The 15,630-nt window shown below is 55.8% G+C and overlaps 1 protein-coding gene across 4 annotated transcripts in view; it reads left to right on the top strand.

The window, feature by feature from the left end:
• Positions 1-11,822, top strand: part of FLNC (filamin C) — a 37,512-nt gene extending 25,690 nt beyond the window's left edge. For 2 of the 4 annotated variants that reach the window (XM_029073472.2, XM_029073473.2), the window contains 18 exons: positions 1,677-1,775; positions 2,156-2,255; positions 2,563-2,703; positions 2,979-3,107; positions 3,211-3,384; positions 3,592-3,753; positions 3,991-4,194; positions 4,693-4,845; positions 5,066-5,188; positions 5,424-5,666; positions 6,097-6,366; positions 6,729-6,866; positions 7,640-7,755; positions 8,145-8,277; positions 8,435-8,611; positions 8,854-9,072; positions 10,117-10,326; positions 10,771-11,822. In XM_029073472.2, coding sequence (XP_028929305.1) covers positions 1,677-1,775; positions 2,156-2,255; positions 2,563-2,703; positions 2,979-3,107; positions 3,211-3,384; positions 3,592-3,753; positions 3,991-4,194; positions 4,693-4,845; positions 5,066-5,188; positions 5,424-5,666; positions 6,097-6,366; positions 6,729-6,866; positions 7,640-7,755; positions 8,145-8,277; positions 8,435-8,611; positions 8,854-9,072; positions 10,117-10,326; positions 10,771-10,958 — 2,979 coding nt within the window. In that variant the 3' untranslated portion in view covers positions 10,959-11,822. The remainder of the gene's footprint in view (positions 1-1,676; positions 1,776-2,155; positions 2,256-2,562; positions 2,704-2,978; positions 3,108-3,210; positions 3,385-3,591; positions 3,754-3,990; positions 4,195-4,692; positions 4,846-5,065; positions 5,189-5,423; positions 5,667-6,096; positions 6,367-6,728; positions 6,867-7,639; positions 7,756-8,144; positions 8,278-8,434; positions 8,612-8,853; positions 9,073-10,116; positions 10,327-10,770) is intronic. The other 2 variants (XM_029073474.2, XM_029073475.2) reach the window with 1 other exon arrangement.
• Positions 11,823-15,630: the final 3,808 nt, after the last annotated feature.

Below are 15,630 nucleotides of genomic sequence, written 5' to 3' on the forward strand. Positions count from 1 at the left end.
ATCGAGGGTGTGGGGCTTTGGGCCGGTTGAGCCCTGCTGGGAAGTTGGGGGGAGGGGCTGCCGGGGGACAGGAGGCGGTAATGGGGATCCAGAAGTGTATGGGCAACCATTCTCCCTCTCGTCCTCTTGCCCAACTCAGAGCTCACCAAAACCAGGTGTGTGACCCAAGGAAGTGCCATTCCCAGGTTCAGTACTGGGCTCCGCGAGGCCTCGGGAGGTGGGGGGCTCTAAGGAGGCAGGGGAGCAGAGACCAGGCCCCCTTGGGAGACAGAGACTACTCAGAACACCACCCCCCTCCTTCCCCACCAACCCCAGGGACCTCTTGCCACCACTCCCAGGGTAGCTGTATTTAGTCTCTCCAAATTTTCAGCTCCCCTGCATTTCTGCCACCACTCTGACTGGTGCTGCTGTTATGCTGTCACTGAGCGACACGTGAAGGGGGACCCTACTTGCCGAACCTGCCCTGTCCCCAGCCTTCAGTTAATGCAGCCCTAGTCATGGCAAATTTGGGCCCTGCAGACAATTGGTTCTGTGCACATGGTCACCTTTCAAACAGCTGGCTTAAAGGGGCTCCATCAGATCGTCTCCCCAAAAGCTGCAGTGGCAAAACAAACTTGGGCGCTCCCCTGCTGGGAAATTGGCACGCTGGTCACTTCGGTCCAAGAGCTTCGTGTTAAGCCACAGTCACTTCGGAGTCAGTGGGTTCCCCTCATGCCACCTGCCTCCTGGGGGGCTGTAGCCCAGGACTTGAGAGACCCCAAGTCCCCCCAAGAGGAGAACAGAGTGGGGGTTCTCCAGCACCTCAAGAGGCTGACCCCCCTTCATGATGCCCATCGTAGGTAGATTAAAAATCACACTAGCCCCGGCCAATTTATCAATCAATCAATCATTGGTATTTATTTAGTACTCTGTGTACTGAGCACTGTACTAAGCGCTTGGGAGAGTTGATAAACATGATCCCCGGCCATCAGAAGTTTACAGTCTAGATGGAGAGACAGACATTAAAATAAATTACAGGTAACGGAAATGACAGAGTATAGGGATATGTACCTAAGAGCGGGGGAGGGGGGCTGGGGATGGGGTGAGTAAGGGGTACAGATCCAAGTGCGTAGTTGACACAGGGGAGGGTAAATAGGGTGTGGAAATGAAGAATAAATCAGAGAAGGCCTAAAGAATTTGCATCCTTTATTCCCCCCTCCCTCGGACCCACAGCACTTATGTACATATACATAATTCCTTTATTTATATTAATGTCTCTCTAGACTGTAAACTCACTGTGGGCAAGGAATGTGTTCTACCTTCTCTGTTATATTGTATTCTCCCAAGTGCTTAGTACAGTGCTCTGCTCACAGTAGGCGTTCAATAAACATGATCAATTGACTGATTGATTGATTGAGGATGTGAGCAAGGGGTCGGTGGCACGATAGATGAGATGGAGGTACAGAAAGTAGGTGGGTATTAGAGGAGCAGAGTGTGTGGACTGGGATGTAGTAGGAGATCAGAGAGGTAAGGTGGGAGGGAGGGAGCTTACTGGGTGCCTTAAGGCTGATGGTAAGGAATTCCTGTTGGATGCGGAGATGGGCAGACCCGGACTTTTCCACAACCACCTCGCTAACCTGCAGTGCCCCATATTGCTACTGTGTAACTGCGTGTTATTCCATGCCTTGCCTCCCCAGGCGTGTGACCCCATCCCTCACGTGGAGGAGCCATGTGACACCCTGCAGCTTCACCAGCCCTTCCCTCCACACCGGCCCAGCGCCTATCCCGCCCACTGGGTACCAGCCTATCTCCAACTCCCTCCTCTTCCTCCTCCTGCCCTTCCTCCTGTTCCTCTCTTCTTCCTCTCCTTGAGGCTCCAGGGCTACCAGACGGTGGGGGAGGGGGAACCTCTCAAGGGTTGGAGCCACAGAGGGAGATTGAGTTAGGAAAGGGGAGACTGGAATGGCCCTCCCAAACCATCACATGACTATCACTATTCTCTTTCAGCTGCTGCCCTCTTCTCACCTACTGAGCTGCCTCCAGCCGCTAACTCTTTTGATTTCTCTCTCTCTCTCACTCCCTATTTCTCTCTCTCTCTCTCACTGGGCAAGAGGCCCCAGCCTCACCGGCCCTCCCCAGCCAACCTCGTCTCTCCTCTTCTCCTCCCCTTCCACAGGCCACAGAGGAGCCGGTGGCCCCAGCCGAGCCTCTAGAGTCCATGCTGAGACCCTTCAATCTGGTCATCCCCTTCACAGTCCAGAAGGGAGAGATCACAGGTACTGCCTCCCTGACCAACAGGACCCCTTGATTCTGTGCTTGGATCCAGGAGGGTCCCCTCCCACCTGGGTCAAGCTGGCAACGAGGAGGAACCAAGATGTGCCCCCTGTCCTGGGAGGCCGCAAGCTTGACTGGATGGAGGTGGGAGGTTCTAGGTCCCCTGGTTCTACCCCTGACCCCACCACCAAGCCACTGGCTGAGGTGGAGGGGGGCTGCTTTGAGGGGTGGGCATTTGGAGAGGCCAAAAGGGAAGCAGGGCCCAGGGTTTCCACCCGGCGGGACACTAACTCTGCCTGGGCCCGGCAGGTGAAGTGCGGATGCCCTCGGGCAAGACAGCCCGACCCAACATCACGGACAACAAGGATGGCACCATCACAGTGAGGTATGCGCCCAGCGAGAAGGGCCTCCATGAGATGGGCATCAAATATGATGGCAACCACATCCCTGGTGAGTGGAGGGCAGGAGACTGGGTGGGGGGCAGGGGGTACTGGGAGGGACACTAGAGCTGGGTCCAGGAAACTGGGCTGCGGGGATAGGGAGAGGGACTGGGTCCTGGAGGGTAGGGGGAGAAACATCAAATCGCAATATAAGCAGCCATATCAGCAGCCGGCCCAGGGACTGCAGAGCCAGTGGGGATGGGGCTGGGCAGGGGTTCTGGAATTCCAGATTGACTCCTCTCTTCCCTCCACCCCCGTACCCGCCCCGACCTCTCCCACCATCAGGGAGCCCTCTGCAGTTCTACGTCGACGCGATCAACAGCCGCCAAGTGAGCGCCTACGGGCCAGGTCTGAGCCACGGCATGGTCAACAAGCCGGCCACCTTCACCATCGTCACCAAGGATGCTGGGGAAGGTGAGAGAGGAGGGCTATGAGCGGTCTGGGAGGGAGCGATGGGAGTGGTGGGAGGGACCTGCCCGGAGAGCGGGGTTCTGAGCGTGCCCTCGCCCCACCCCAGGGGGTCTGTCCCTGGCCGTCGAAGGCCCGTCCAAGGCTGAGATCACCTGCAAGGATAACAAGGACGGCACCTGCACTGTCTCCTACCTGCCCACGGCACCCGGGGACTACAGCATCATCGTTCGCTTCGATGACAAGCACATCCCTGGAAGTCCCTTCACTGCCAAGATCACAGGTACCCACCCTCACACTCCCCAAAGGCTCTTCCCTTCACCTCCAGGACTACAAGTTTCCCTGGGCCCCCAAATCCCAGAACTCCGTGGCCCTCACCTTCCTCATCCCCATCCCCCAACTCACCAGCACTTGCCAGGGAAGCCCCTGGGCCCCACAACCCCAAGGCCTTCGGGCACCTGAGGGGCTGACCCCCACTCTCCATGCCCAGGCGATGACTCCATGCGCACATCGCAGCTGAATGTGGGCACTTCCACGGATGTGTCCCTGAAGATCACAGAGAGTGACCTGAGCCTGCTGACCGCCAGCATCCGCGCCCCTTCGGGCAACGAGGAACCATGCCTGCTCAAGCGGCTGCCCAACCGGCATATTGGTGAGCCTCGGGGTGCGTGCAAGGAGCGTGGCTTGGGAAGGGAGGGAACAGGACCCAGAGGCGTCCTCCTGCCTGGGCCCGGCCAGCATCTGCAGGATCCTGTCCTCCACTCCAGGCTTTGACTGAGGCCAGAGTGGACAATTTGCCCAGGCCAGGGCACTGGGCAGAAGGGTGTGTAGGGCCTCGCCCAGGGAAATTGGCCTGGAGTAGCTGATACCCAGCCTGCACTTTCCACAGGGATCTCATTCACACCCAAGGAGGTGGGTGAGCACGTGGTGAGCGTGCGCAAGAGTGGCAAGCACGTCACCAACAGCCCCTTCAAGATCTTCGTGGGACCCTCAGAGATTGGAGACGCCAGCAAAGTGCGGGTCTGGGGCAAGGGCCTTTCTGAGGGTCACACCTTCCAGGTGTCCGAGTTCATCGTGGACACCCGCACTGCAGGTAACTATCCCCCTCCCAGGAGCCTCTGCGACCCCTTCCCACTTCCATCGCTCCCGGATCCCCCAGAACCTCTGGAACCCCTGGGGTCAGCACTAGGAAGAGTGGGGGCAGCCTCTGGCCCCTGGCCAGGTTCGGGGTTCACCCCACAGGGCTTATGGGAGAGGTTGGTCCTCCCCAGGGTCCCCCCGCCCCCATTCCTGAGGCTCCGGGGCAAGAAACAGTCCCCATCTTCCAGGGCCTGGCCTGAGAAAGTTCCAGGAGGCCAAGCTACGCCCGTCCTGCTCCCATCTTCCCCAGGGCTGAGTCACCATCTCTCCCAAGCCACTTTCCCCATGCTGAGAGTCTTGATCCCCTCCTCACACTGAGCGTTTTGACCCATCCTCATGCATCAGTGGCTCCTGCCCCATCTCTCTCACCTCCAACACCATAGGTCCCTAGCCTCTGCCCCAGAAGCTCTGATCCTGAGGCATCTCTGTCCCTTCCCGTGCCTCCCCACAGGATATGGTGGCCTGGGGCTGAGCATCGAGGGGCCCAGCAAGGTGGACATCAACTGTGAGGACATGGAGGACGGTACTTGCAAAGTCACCTACTGCCCCACCGAGCCGGGCAACTACATCATCAACATCAAGTTCGCGGACAAACACGTGCCCGGTGAGGGCGGAACTGGGGCTGGAGGGTGGGGGGGAATTCTGAAAACAAGGCTCGGGAAACTGGAACCAAGGCTGGGGACCCCAAAAGCAGAACCTAGGGGTCGGGGGCCCTGGTGAGATCTTGGGCGAGGGACTGAGGAAAGGCAAAAGGGTCCCGGAGGGAGGAGGGATGGGGCCGTGCCACTGACGGCTTCTCCTCTCCACTATCGCGGCCACCTCAGGGAGCCCGTTCACAGTGAAGGTGACAGGGGAAGGGCGCATGAAGGAGAGCATCACCCGGCGCCGGCAGGCCCCCTCCATCGCCACCATTGGCAGCACCTGCGACCTCAACCTCAAGATCCCAGGTATGTAGAGGTCAAGATGGCCTGGAGCATGGCCACCCACCCGCACATCTGGCCCAATGGGGAACCTTGCTGGGTTGGGACTGAGTGACCCCGTGGGTTAGGGAGGGGACCGTGCCTTGGGGGTTTTTGGAGCTCCTTTCCTTGCCCTCATTCCTCCTCGTCTCTCTCGCTTCCCCACCCCCCTGCTTTGCTATCCCTGAACCGTCCACCCATTCTCCTCACCCCCTGCCCACAGGGAACTGGTTCCAGATGGTGTCGGCTCAGGAGCGGCTGACCCGGACGTTCACGCGGAGCAGCCACACATACACACGCACGGAGCGGACGGAGATCAGCAAAACCCGAGGCGGGGAGACCAAGAGGGAGGTGCGGGTGGAGGAGTCCACGCAGGTCGGGGGCGACCCCTTCCCAGCTGTCTTCGGAGACTTCCTGGGCCGCGAGCGGCTCGGCTCCTTCGGGAGCATCACCCGGCAGCAGGAGGGTGAGCGCAGGGCACTGCCCGTGGGGCCAGGGCTGGTACAGGGTGGCCAGGGTGGCCCCAGAATCTGGCCGGGGACAGAACGGGGGATTGGTCCACATATGAGATTTGCCCGCATGACTGTCTACTGTGCCCACTTGTGTTCCCAAACCATTCCTGGGTCCCACTGCTCATCTCCATCCCTGACCCCATCCTATTCTGGGCACATCTCAAGTCCCTCTTCCTGTCTTCATTTCCCCATATCTAGCTGGGCAAGTGGGAGAGGGACAGGAGGAGACCTTCCTCAAGCTCCTCTGGAGATGTTCCCAGCTGCCCCACCCCAGAGCCAGCTGCATGTTACAGTGGGAGAATGTGATTGCCTCCCTGAGCTCCTGAACCAGGGGAGGGACTGCCAGCTGACCCTCCTCCTGTGCCCCTCTTCTCTCCCCACCAGGTGAGACCGGGTCCCAGGACATGACCGCGCAGGTGACGAGCCCATCCGGGAAGACGGAGGAGGCCGAGATCCTGGAGGGCGAGGACAGCGCCTACAGCGTGCGCTTTGTGCCCCAGGAGATGGGGCCGCACACAGTCACCGTCAAGTACCGGGGCCAGCATGTGCCAGGCAGCCCTTTCCAGTTCACCGTGGGGCCGCTGGGCGAGGGCGGGGCCCACAAAGTGCGGGCCGGGGGCACCGGGCTGGAACGTGGTGTGGCTGGCGTGCCAGGTGAGGGGCTGGGGACGGGGAAGGGGGCATGGAGGGAAGGATGGGAGGGGGTAGCACAGGGCGGATGGGGGCACCAGCTGGGCAAACACCCAGAGAGAGGTTCGGGGGACAGGACCTGAAAGTCCGGGGGTCAGGAGCAGGAAGAGCATTTTGGGGATGACCCTGGGGTGCGGGGATTGCAGGAGGGAGGGGCGGTGAGCCTTCCCTAAGACACTGTATAGCTCGAGAGGTGGAGTTTGGAGGCTTCTGAAGTCTCTCCCTCTCTCTCTTCCTCTCTGTCCTCTCCCTCTCCTTATCCCTCTCTCCCTCCCTCTTTCCCTTTCTGTCTCTCCCTCTCTGTCCCTCTCCCTGCCGCCCCACAGCGGAGTTCAGCATCTGGACCCGAGAAGCGGGGGCCGGAGGCCTGTCCATCGCAGTAGAAGGGCCCAGCAAGGCTGAGATCGCATTTGAGGACCGCAAGGATGGGTCTTGCGGAGTCTCCTATGTCGTCCAGGAGCCAGGTGGGGCGTGATGTATTCATTCATTCATATTTATTGAGCACTTACTGTGTGCACAGCACTGTACTAAGCACTTGGAAAGTACAATTTGGCAACAGATGGAGACAATCTCTATCCAAAAACAGGCTCACAGTCTAGAAGAGGGGAGACAGACAACAAAACAAGTAGACAGGCATCAATAGCATCAGTATAAATAAATAGAATTATAGATATATATACATCATTAATAAAATAAATAGAATAATACATATGTACAGATGTAGTTTGAGGGTCAGCAGGGGCAGGGTCAATGGGGAATCAGATAGCTCTCCTGCCTCTCCCTGGGCCCCAGCCCCATAACTGGGCAAATGCCAACTCAATAGATTCTAGATGGACTCTTCAGTTGGGAGACCCTTGAGGCAGGAACTCTGTCTAATTCTCACCCTCGTGTTCCTGCCCAGTGCTTGATATAGTGCTTTGCACCCAGTAATGCTTAAGAAATTTTAAGTAGGCAGGGGTTGTGCCTACTTACCCTTCTCTAGTCTCGCAAGCGTACAGTACAGAACTCTGCCTACTGTAAGCACTCAATGAATTCCCGGGATTAAGTCCTGTGGCTACAACCCCATAGTCCCTGCGGGGACAGGGGGAGGAGCTTGTGAGGAACCTTGCACTAGGATGTGCCCCGGCCCCAAGCCCTAGCCAGCTTGTCCTGCTGGGCGCATGGGAAGGTAGCTGGGTGCAAGGTACCACTGAGTCCTCACTCCTCCCTTCCCTCACCCCCTCTTCCCCCACTCCAGGGGACTATGAGGTCTCTATCAAATTCAACGATGAGCACATCCCCGACAGCCCCTTCGTAGTGCCCGTGGCCTCCCTGTCGGACGATGCCCGCCGCCTCACAGTCACCAGCCTCCAGGTACCCGCGGGTGGAGGGGGCAACCCAGACATGAGACGCTGGGTCCAGCCCAGCAGGAGTCTGAATGTGCCGGGAGCGGGGGGGAAGGGGGGAGGGCTTTTGGACAAAACCAGATGGGATGGGGATGTGGTAGCAGACCCAGGAGGAGCCCAAGTCTCCATCACATGACTGTCATTAAGCAGAGACTGAGGACCAAGCCCTGCATTGGGCACACCAAGGCCACCCTCCTCTGGTCCTGTCTGGGGGTATGCTGGGGAAGGGGAAGAGCTCCAGGCACGTGGCGCAAGGGAGGGATGGGGTCGCTGTGCCCAGTCCCAGAATGGATACAGAGAGGACGAGAGTCAGCCTGAAGGTGGCACGGCCTGCCCTGATGGTTGGTATCGTTGCAGGAGACGGGGCTGAAGGTGAACCAGCCAGCATCCTTCGCAGTGCAGCTGAACGGGGCCCGGGGCGTGATCGACGCCAGAGTGCACACTCCCTCAGGGGCCGTGGAGGAATGCTACGTCTCCGAGCTGGACAGTGGTAAGGGCTCAGATGGGGATGCCCAGTCTTCCCACTCATGTCCCCTCCAGTCCTGGCCCCGCTCCTCTGTCCTGCGACCTGGGCCTGAAGGGTGGGCAGGGTCTTGGTTGGGCGGGAGGTGAGGGGCGCCCCTTCCATGGATCCTTCATCTCTGCAGACAAGCACACGATCCGCTTCATTCCCCACGAGAACGGCGTCCACTCCATCGACGTCAAGTTCAACGGCTCACACATCCCAGGGAGCCCCTTCAAAATCCGGGTTGGGGAGCAGAGCCAGGCTGGAGACCCTGGACTCGTCTCTGCCTACGGACCAGGCCTAGAAGGAGGCACCACTGGTGAGTCTGGGCTGGGGGGCCGGGGGGCTGGGACCCTCACCAGAAACCCCTCTGGGCTGAGAATGGGAACGGGAAGTAGCTGAAAGGGGAAATGGCGAGGGGAGCCTTGCTCTGCTCTGGTTATGCTCATGGGCTGACACATGGTTCCACCCCCTCCCCCCCACCACACGCATGTACACGCATGCACACACACACACAAACACCCTGTGTGGTCACATGTCCATCCATTCTTCCCCCTGCAGGCGTGTCATCAGAATTCATCGTTAACACAGTGAATGCAGGCTCAGGGGCACTCTCGGTCACCATCGACGGCCCCTCCAAGGTGCAACTGGACTGCCGCGAGTGTCCGGAGGGTCACGTGGTCACCTACACCCCCATGGCCCCCGGCAGCTACCTCATCGCCATCAAGTACGGTGGCCCCCAGCACATCGTGGGCAGCCCCTTCAAGGCCAAGGTCACAGGTGAGGGTGGGGCCCAAAGGCCACTCTGGGAGCTTCGATCCTCCTTGCCTTCCCCAAGAGGGACTTTGGCTTCCGCTGAGTCAAGTTGGGGATGCAGGGGAGGGGTACCGCCCAAGAGGGTTACACTAACATTGGATTGAGTTGCTTGGACGTGGGGCCCTTCTAACCATTGACCCCTTCTGGATGCCCAGCATCATACTCATTCTTGGGAGAGGGCAGAAGAAGCAGAAAATATTGTCCTGGCAATAGGAACCTTACACTCTAATAAGGGAGACAGGCAAGCATAAATTACAATCATCCAATAGATGAAAGAGTTCAGGTACCAGGGTTACAAGAAATGAAACCTCGCTGATATTTATCGAGTACAAAGCACTGTACAAACAAATGGAATAAATAGTTATCCAGGCAGCGCAGGGCCAAGGGCGGCTGTTGGGTGGGCCTGGCCGGAGAGGTGAGGGTGAGGTGGAGAAGGCTTCCTGGAGGAGATGAGTTTTAGGATATTTTGAAGGTGGTGAGGAACTCAGTTTGGTAGCTTTGAGAAGGGGGATGGTGGAGGGTTTCCAGGCAAGGGGAAGGGCGAGTCCAGTGAATTGGAGTCAGGAGAATCAAGAGCAAGAGGCTGCTGGAAGGCTTGCTAGGAGAAGGACAGAGTGGGAGTTGGGCCTGGGGGCAGGGGCCCACAGTCTCATGCAAGTTCAGTCCATCGATCAATCAATGCTATCTGATGAGCTCTCACTGTGCACAGAGCTGGACTGAGTGGGTGGGGGAGTACAAGAGTCAGTGAGGATGATCGCTGCCTTCAAGGGGCTTACAAGATGGGTTGCAAATTAGGGCCAAGAGCCTTGAATCTATTCAAAACCAGGGCAGTGGGGCAGAGACACCCCCCCTTCCCCGGGCAAGCCAGCTGGACCCACCGAGTGGAGGAATCGCCTCCCCCGCCAGCCCCCCCGGGAGGATAGGCTGGCATGAGGTGGGACCAACCTTCCCGCAGTGAGGCCTGGGGCCCGTTCCCAGCATTCAGCCTCTCTACTCTCACCCCGGCAGGACCCAGGCTGTCAGGTGGCCACAGCCTCCACGAGACTTCCACCGTGCTGGTGGAGACGGTGACCAAGTCCTCCTCCAGCCGTGGCTCCAGCTACAGTTCCATCCCCAAGTTCTCCTCTGACGCCAGCAAGGTGGTGACCAGGGGCCCCGGGCTGGCCAAGGCCTTCGTGGGCCAGAAGAACTCCTTCACCGTGGACTGCAGCAAAGCAGGTGGGGTGGGGACCCGAGCTGGCAAGCAGAGAGGGGGGAAGGGGTAGGGGGAGATCTTGGGAGCAGTGGACATGACTGTTGAGTCCCTTGGAGAATGAGGAGCTAGGCAGCGAGGGAGCCAGAAATACCTCACGGGGCCTGCTCTCTGACAGCATGGCATAGGGCCTGGGAATCAGAAGGTCATGGGTTCTAATCCCGGGTCTGCCATTTGTCTGCTGTGTGGTTGTGGGCAAGTCACTTAACTTCTCTATGCCTCAGTTACCTCATCTGTAAAATGGGAGTTAAGACTGTGAGCCCCATGTGGGATAGGGACTGTGTCCAACCTGATTAACTTGTATCTACCCCAGCACTTAGAACAGTGCTTGACATATAGTAAGTGCTTAACAAATACCATAATTATTATTATTATTGTCTCCTCCACTCCACACCCCCGCCCCTCCACAGGCACCAACATGATGATGGTGGGAGTCCACGGGCCCAAGACTCCGTGCGAGGAAGTGTATGTGAAGCACATGGGTAACCGGGTGTACAACGTCACCTACACCGTCAAGGAGAAGGGGGACTACATCCTGATCGTCAAATGGGGTGACGAGAGCGTCCCGGGAAGTCCCTTCAAGGTCAACGTGCCCTGAGCTCCCAGCCTGCCTCCCCCAACCCCTCCACGGTCATCCACCCCTCCCCACACACAGAAACGCGCACACACACACACACACACACACACACAAACACAGAGGCCAGTCAGCTGGGGACAAGGGGGCAGTACCCTGAGTTTTGGGGTGCCAGATGAATGGACTGATTTCCCATTGGGATCCCCCCTCATCCTAGGCAGGGGTCCCTGGGCCTCTCATCAGAGGGGCTGTGTCCGTCCCTGGGATGTGCTCTTTGAATTGGACCGTGGAGCTGAGAAGCACCCCCTCATCCCTAGAGTGGTTGGGGCACACCTACCAAAATTTGCCTGTGGGAGTTGGGGAGAGGGAGACAAAAAACCCAGGAGGTGTTGGCTGTGCTGAGCCGGGGGCTGCAGGGGGCGCATGTGTGTGTTTTGTGTGTGAGCCCCCCCAAAATGCACCTACAGCCAAGAACGCGGGACACGCCTGCCCCCGAATTGGAGATGCCCATGCCCCCCAGGACTGTAACTTGCCCCCTCCCACCCCCCACCCCCACTCTCCTGGGGCCGACGACCTGGAGAAGCAGATAAAGGACACAGACGTTTAGGAGGGAAAAAGATGTTTGAAGCGAAGAAAAAAAAGATTCAGCGGTGACAACGGCAGCAGCAGCACCTGGGGGAAGGTGAACTTTTGTACACTTCGCACAGCCCAGCTTCCTGGGGGACTTTTTTTACCATTGCACAGCTCAGCCCCCGAGGGGGGGCCTTTTGTATGCATTGCGCGGCCCAGCTTTCCTGGGGGGCTTTTGTACCTCTCACGTGGGCAGCTGCTGGGAGCTGCTGGGGTGGAAAGCTCTGGCCCCGAATAAAGTGTGGCCTGCCCCAGTGGCTCTGACTCTTCTTTCGCATTTTCTTTCTCCCCACCCCCTTAATGCCTCCAAACCTGCTGCCCCATTTGGCTCAGAGACCTGATGCTGAAGAAAGCTAAGTGTGATCAGAATGAGTCCCCGGGACTAATGGATGGAAGAGAGGGCCTGCTCAGATGGAAAAGCCCCACCTTATTCCCAATCCCCAATTCCACATGGGATCCTTTTCCAAGTCTTGGGCTAAGGCTATAGAGGGGTCAGCAAAGAGGTTAATGTGGCCACCAGGTATGGCACCCTACTTTCCATCCACTGTGGCTGGCCAACACCTAGCCCTGTCTGTCCCCAGAAGTGGAGGCCCGTCATTGGGCAGGGATTTTCTCTATCTGTTGCCAAATTGTACATTCCAAGCGCTTTGAACAGTGCTCTGCAATAGTAAGCGCTCAATAAATACTATTGAATGGAATGAATGAGGCGGGGGAAGGGAGGGAGGGCCACTGAGGGACAGTTACCTCAGCCCCCGCCCCAGATATGCAGCCCGCCCCGGTCACAACTTCAGGTCTCACACCAGCTGACGGGGAAAGGCAGAGGTAGCGAGCCCCACCATCCTTCCACCACTGGCCAATGGCACTTTCTGACCATCCCACCCACGCCTTCCCTTGCCATCTCTTCCTTTGAAGCCCACATTATCCAGCTGGATCAACCTGCAGCTTCTGTCACAAGCATCCGCTGCCCCACTGGACCCCACCTCTTCTCTGAGTGACTTTGATGCCTTTCTGTCTTTTCTTCTAACCTTTCTGTCCCTTCCACTGATCCTCGGGGACTTCAACATTCATGTGGACGTTCCTGAAGGCCCCTCAGCTGCCCACTCCCTCTCCCTCCTCAACTTTGCAGACTTAACCCTCCACTGCACCTCACCCTCAAAGCCACTTGGTTGCATACTGCATTTCAATCTTCCCTAATCATTATAGCATTTCTAACCCCATCGACTCTGAAATACCATACTCTCTGACCAAAACCTCCTAACCTGCTCTCTGAACCATATCCCACTTTACCAGAAAACCGTTCCCTCCAAACAGAAACCTCCCATTCTCAGAACCCCCTCACCTGCTCCACTTATCCCAACCCTTCCTGCCTCTGACTCCTTTGCTCACACCCTCCCTCCTGCCTGGGTTCCTTTTCCCTTCTCATCTATTACAACAGTTTCCCATCCTCAAAGCACTTCTGAAATAATTTATCCTCCAGGAGTCCTCCCTCAGTTTATTTCTCCTCTTCTTTAGTTTTATTTTTCCAGTAACCACCCCAACCCCCAACTTATATACTTGCAATCTCTTGTAGCATTTTTGTATGTACCCTGTTATTTAGTCACCCATTCACCCAACATCCACTTTTCTTCTCTTCTACCTGTTATTTATTTTAGTGCCTGTCTCCCCTGCTAGAGTGTAAGCTCCTTGTGGGCAGGGATCGTGTCTACTAACTCTTATGGTTCTCTCCCAAAGACCCAGTATAGTGCTCTGGATAGGGTAGGTGGTCAGTAAATACTACTGATTGATTATTTGATGCTGAATTTGTCTTAGGTTCCTCTGTCATCACCAATGACTTTTATTGTGCATTTACTGTGTGCAGAGCACTGAACTAAGTGCTTGAGAGAGTACAATACAACAGAGTTGGTAGATACATTCCCTGCTCACTAAAAGGGGGAAGGCAGACATTAATTTAAAGAAACAATTTATAATATATAATTTACAGATGCCTACATAAGTGCTGTGGGGCTGTGGGTGGGGTAAATATCAAATGCCAAAGTTCACAGACAGATCCACATGCATAGACAATGCAGAAGGAAGAGGAAGCGGGGCAAAAGGGGGTTTAATTGAGGAAGACCTCTTGAAGGAGATGTGACCTGTAGACTGAAAGCTCCTTGTCGTCTGGGACCAAGTCCACCAACTGTTATAATGTACTCTCCCAAGTACTTAGCACAGTGTTCTGCACCCAATAAGTGCTTAATAAATACAATGATTGATTCATTCGATCAATCAATAGTAAATAGAGCTGAGGGCTGGTAGACAGAAGGGTTTGGGTTCAAATCCGACTTCTGCCACTTATCTGCTTTGCAACCTTGAGCAAGTCAGTTAACTTTTCCGTGCCTCGGTTACCTCATCTGTAAAATGGGCAGTCAGACTGTGAGCGCCATATGGGATGGGGACTGTGTCCCACCTGATTAGCTTGTACCTACCCCAGAGCTAAGAACAGTGCTTGTCACAAATTAAGAGCTTAACAAATACCATCATCATCATTATTGATTCCGTAAGGTACCAGTGCAGAATCAACATGGCAGAGTGAATAGACTATGGACCTGGGAGTCAGAGGTCATGGGTTCTAATCCCAGCTCCGCCACTTGTCTGTTATGTGACCTCGTGCAAGTCACTTCACTTCTCTGTGCCTCAGTTACCTCATCTGTATAATCCATCAATCGTATTTATTGAGCACTTATTGGATACGGAACACTATGCTAAATGCTTGGGAGAGTATATTATAACAGAGTTAATGGATTTGTTCCCAGACGACAAGGAGACAAGGACAAGGACAAGGACAAGGATTGAGACTCTGAGCCCCATGTGGGGCAGGCACTGCGTCCAACCCGATTTGCTTACATCCACCCTTCTCAACTGTGAGCCTGTTGTGGGCAGGGATTGTCTCTCTTTGTTGCTGAATTGTACTTCCAAGCACTTAGTAAAGCGCTGTGCACAAAGTAACTGTTCAATAAATACGATTGGATGAATTAATCCACCCCAGCATTTAGTAATAATAATAATAATGTTGGTATTTGTTAAGCGCTTACTATGCGCAGGGCACTGTTCTAAATGATGGGGTAGATACAGGGTAATCAGGTTGTCCCACGTGAGACTCACAGTCTTCATTCCCATTTTACAGTTAAGGTAACTGAGGCACAGAGAAATTAAGTGACTTGCCTACTGTCGCACAGCTGACAAGTGGCAGAGCGAGACTTCGAACCCATGACCGCTGATTCTCAAGCCTGTGCTCTTTCCACTGAGCCAAGCTGCTTCCAGCACAGTGCCTGGCACATAGTAAGTGCTTCACAAAAACCATAATTATCATCATTAGTATTATTAAGACCAAAGCCGGGGAGTTTATATCCCCAGCCCCGCATTCTGGCTTGGTAGTCAGAGATCATGTGTTTGAATCCCGGCTCTGCCATTTATCAGCTGTGTGACTGTGGGCAAGTCACTTAACTTCTCTGTGCCTGTTACCTCATCTGTAAAATGGGAATTAACTGTGAGCCTCACGTGGGAGACCCTTTATTGCTATTGTTTTTGTTTTATTGCTATTGTTTTTGTCTGTCTCCCCCGATTAGACTGTAATCCCGTCAATGGGCAGGGACTGTCTTTCTCTGTTGCCAATTTGTCCATTCCAAGCGCTTAGTACAGTGCTCTGCTCATAGTAAGCGCTCAATAAATACTATTGAATGAACACCTTGATTACCCTGTATCTACCCCAGCGCTTAGAACAGTGCTCTGCACATAGTAAGCGCTTAACAAATACCAACATTATTATTCTCCAGCAGCGTGGCTCAGTGGAAAGAGCCCAGGCTTGGGAGTCAGAGGTCATGGGTTCGAATCCCGGCCCTGCCACTTGTCAGCTGTGTGACTGTGGGCAAATCACTTCGCTTCTCTGTGCCTCAGTCACCTCATCTGTAAAATGAAGCAGCGTGGCTCAGTGGAAAGAGCACGGGCTTTGGAGTCAGAGGTCATGGGTTCGAATCCCGGATCTGCCACTTGTCAGCTGTGTGACTTTAGGCAAGTCACTTCACTTCTC

Source organism: Ornithorhynchus anatinus, chromosome 10 (genome assembly GCF_004115215.2).
Source record: "Ornithorhynchus anatinus isolate Pmale09 chromosome 10, mOrnAna1.pri.v4, whole genome shotgun sequence".
In the NCBI taxonomy this organism is placed as follows: domain Eukaryota; kingdom Metazoa; phylum Chordata; class Mammalia; order Monotremata; family Ornithorhynchidae; genus Ornithorhynchus; species Ornithorhynchus anatinus.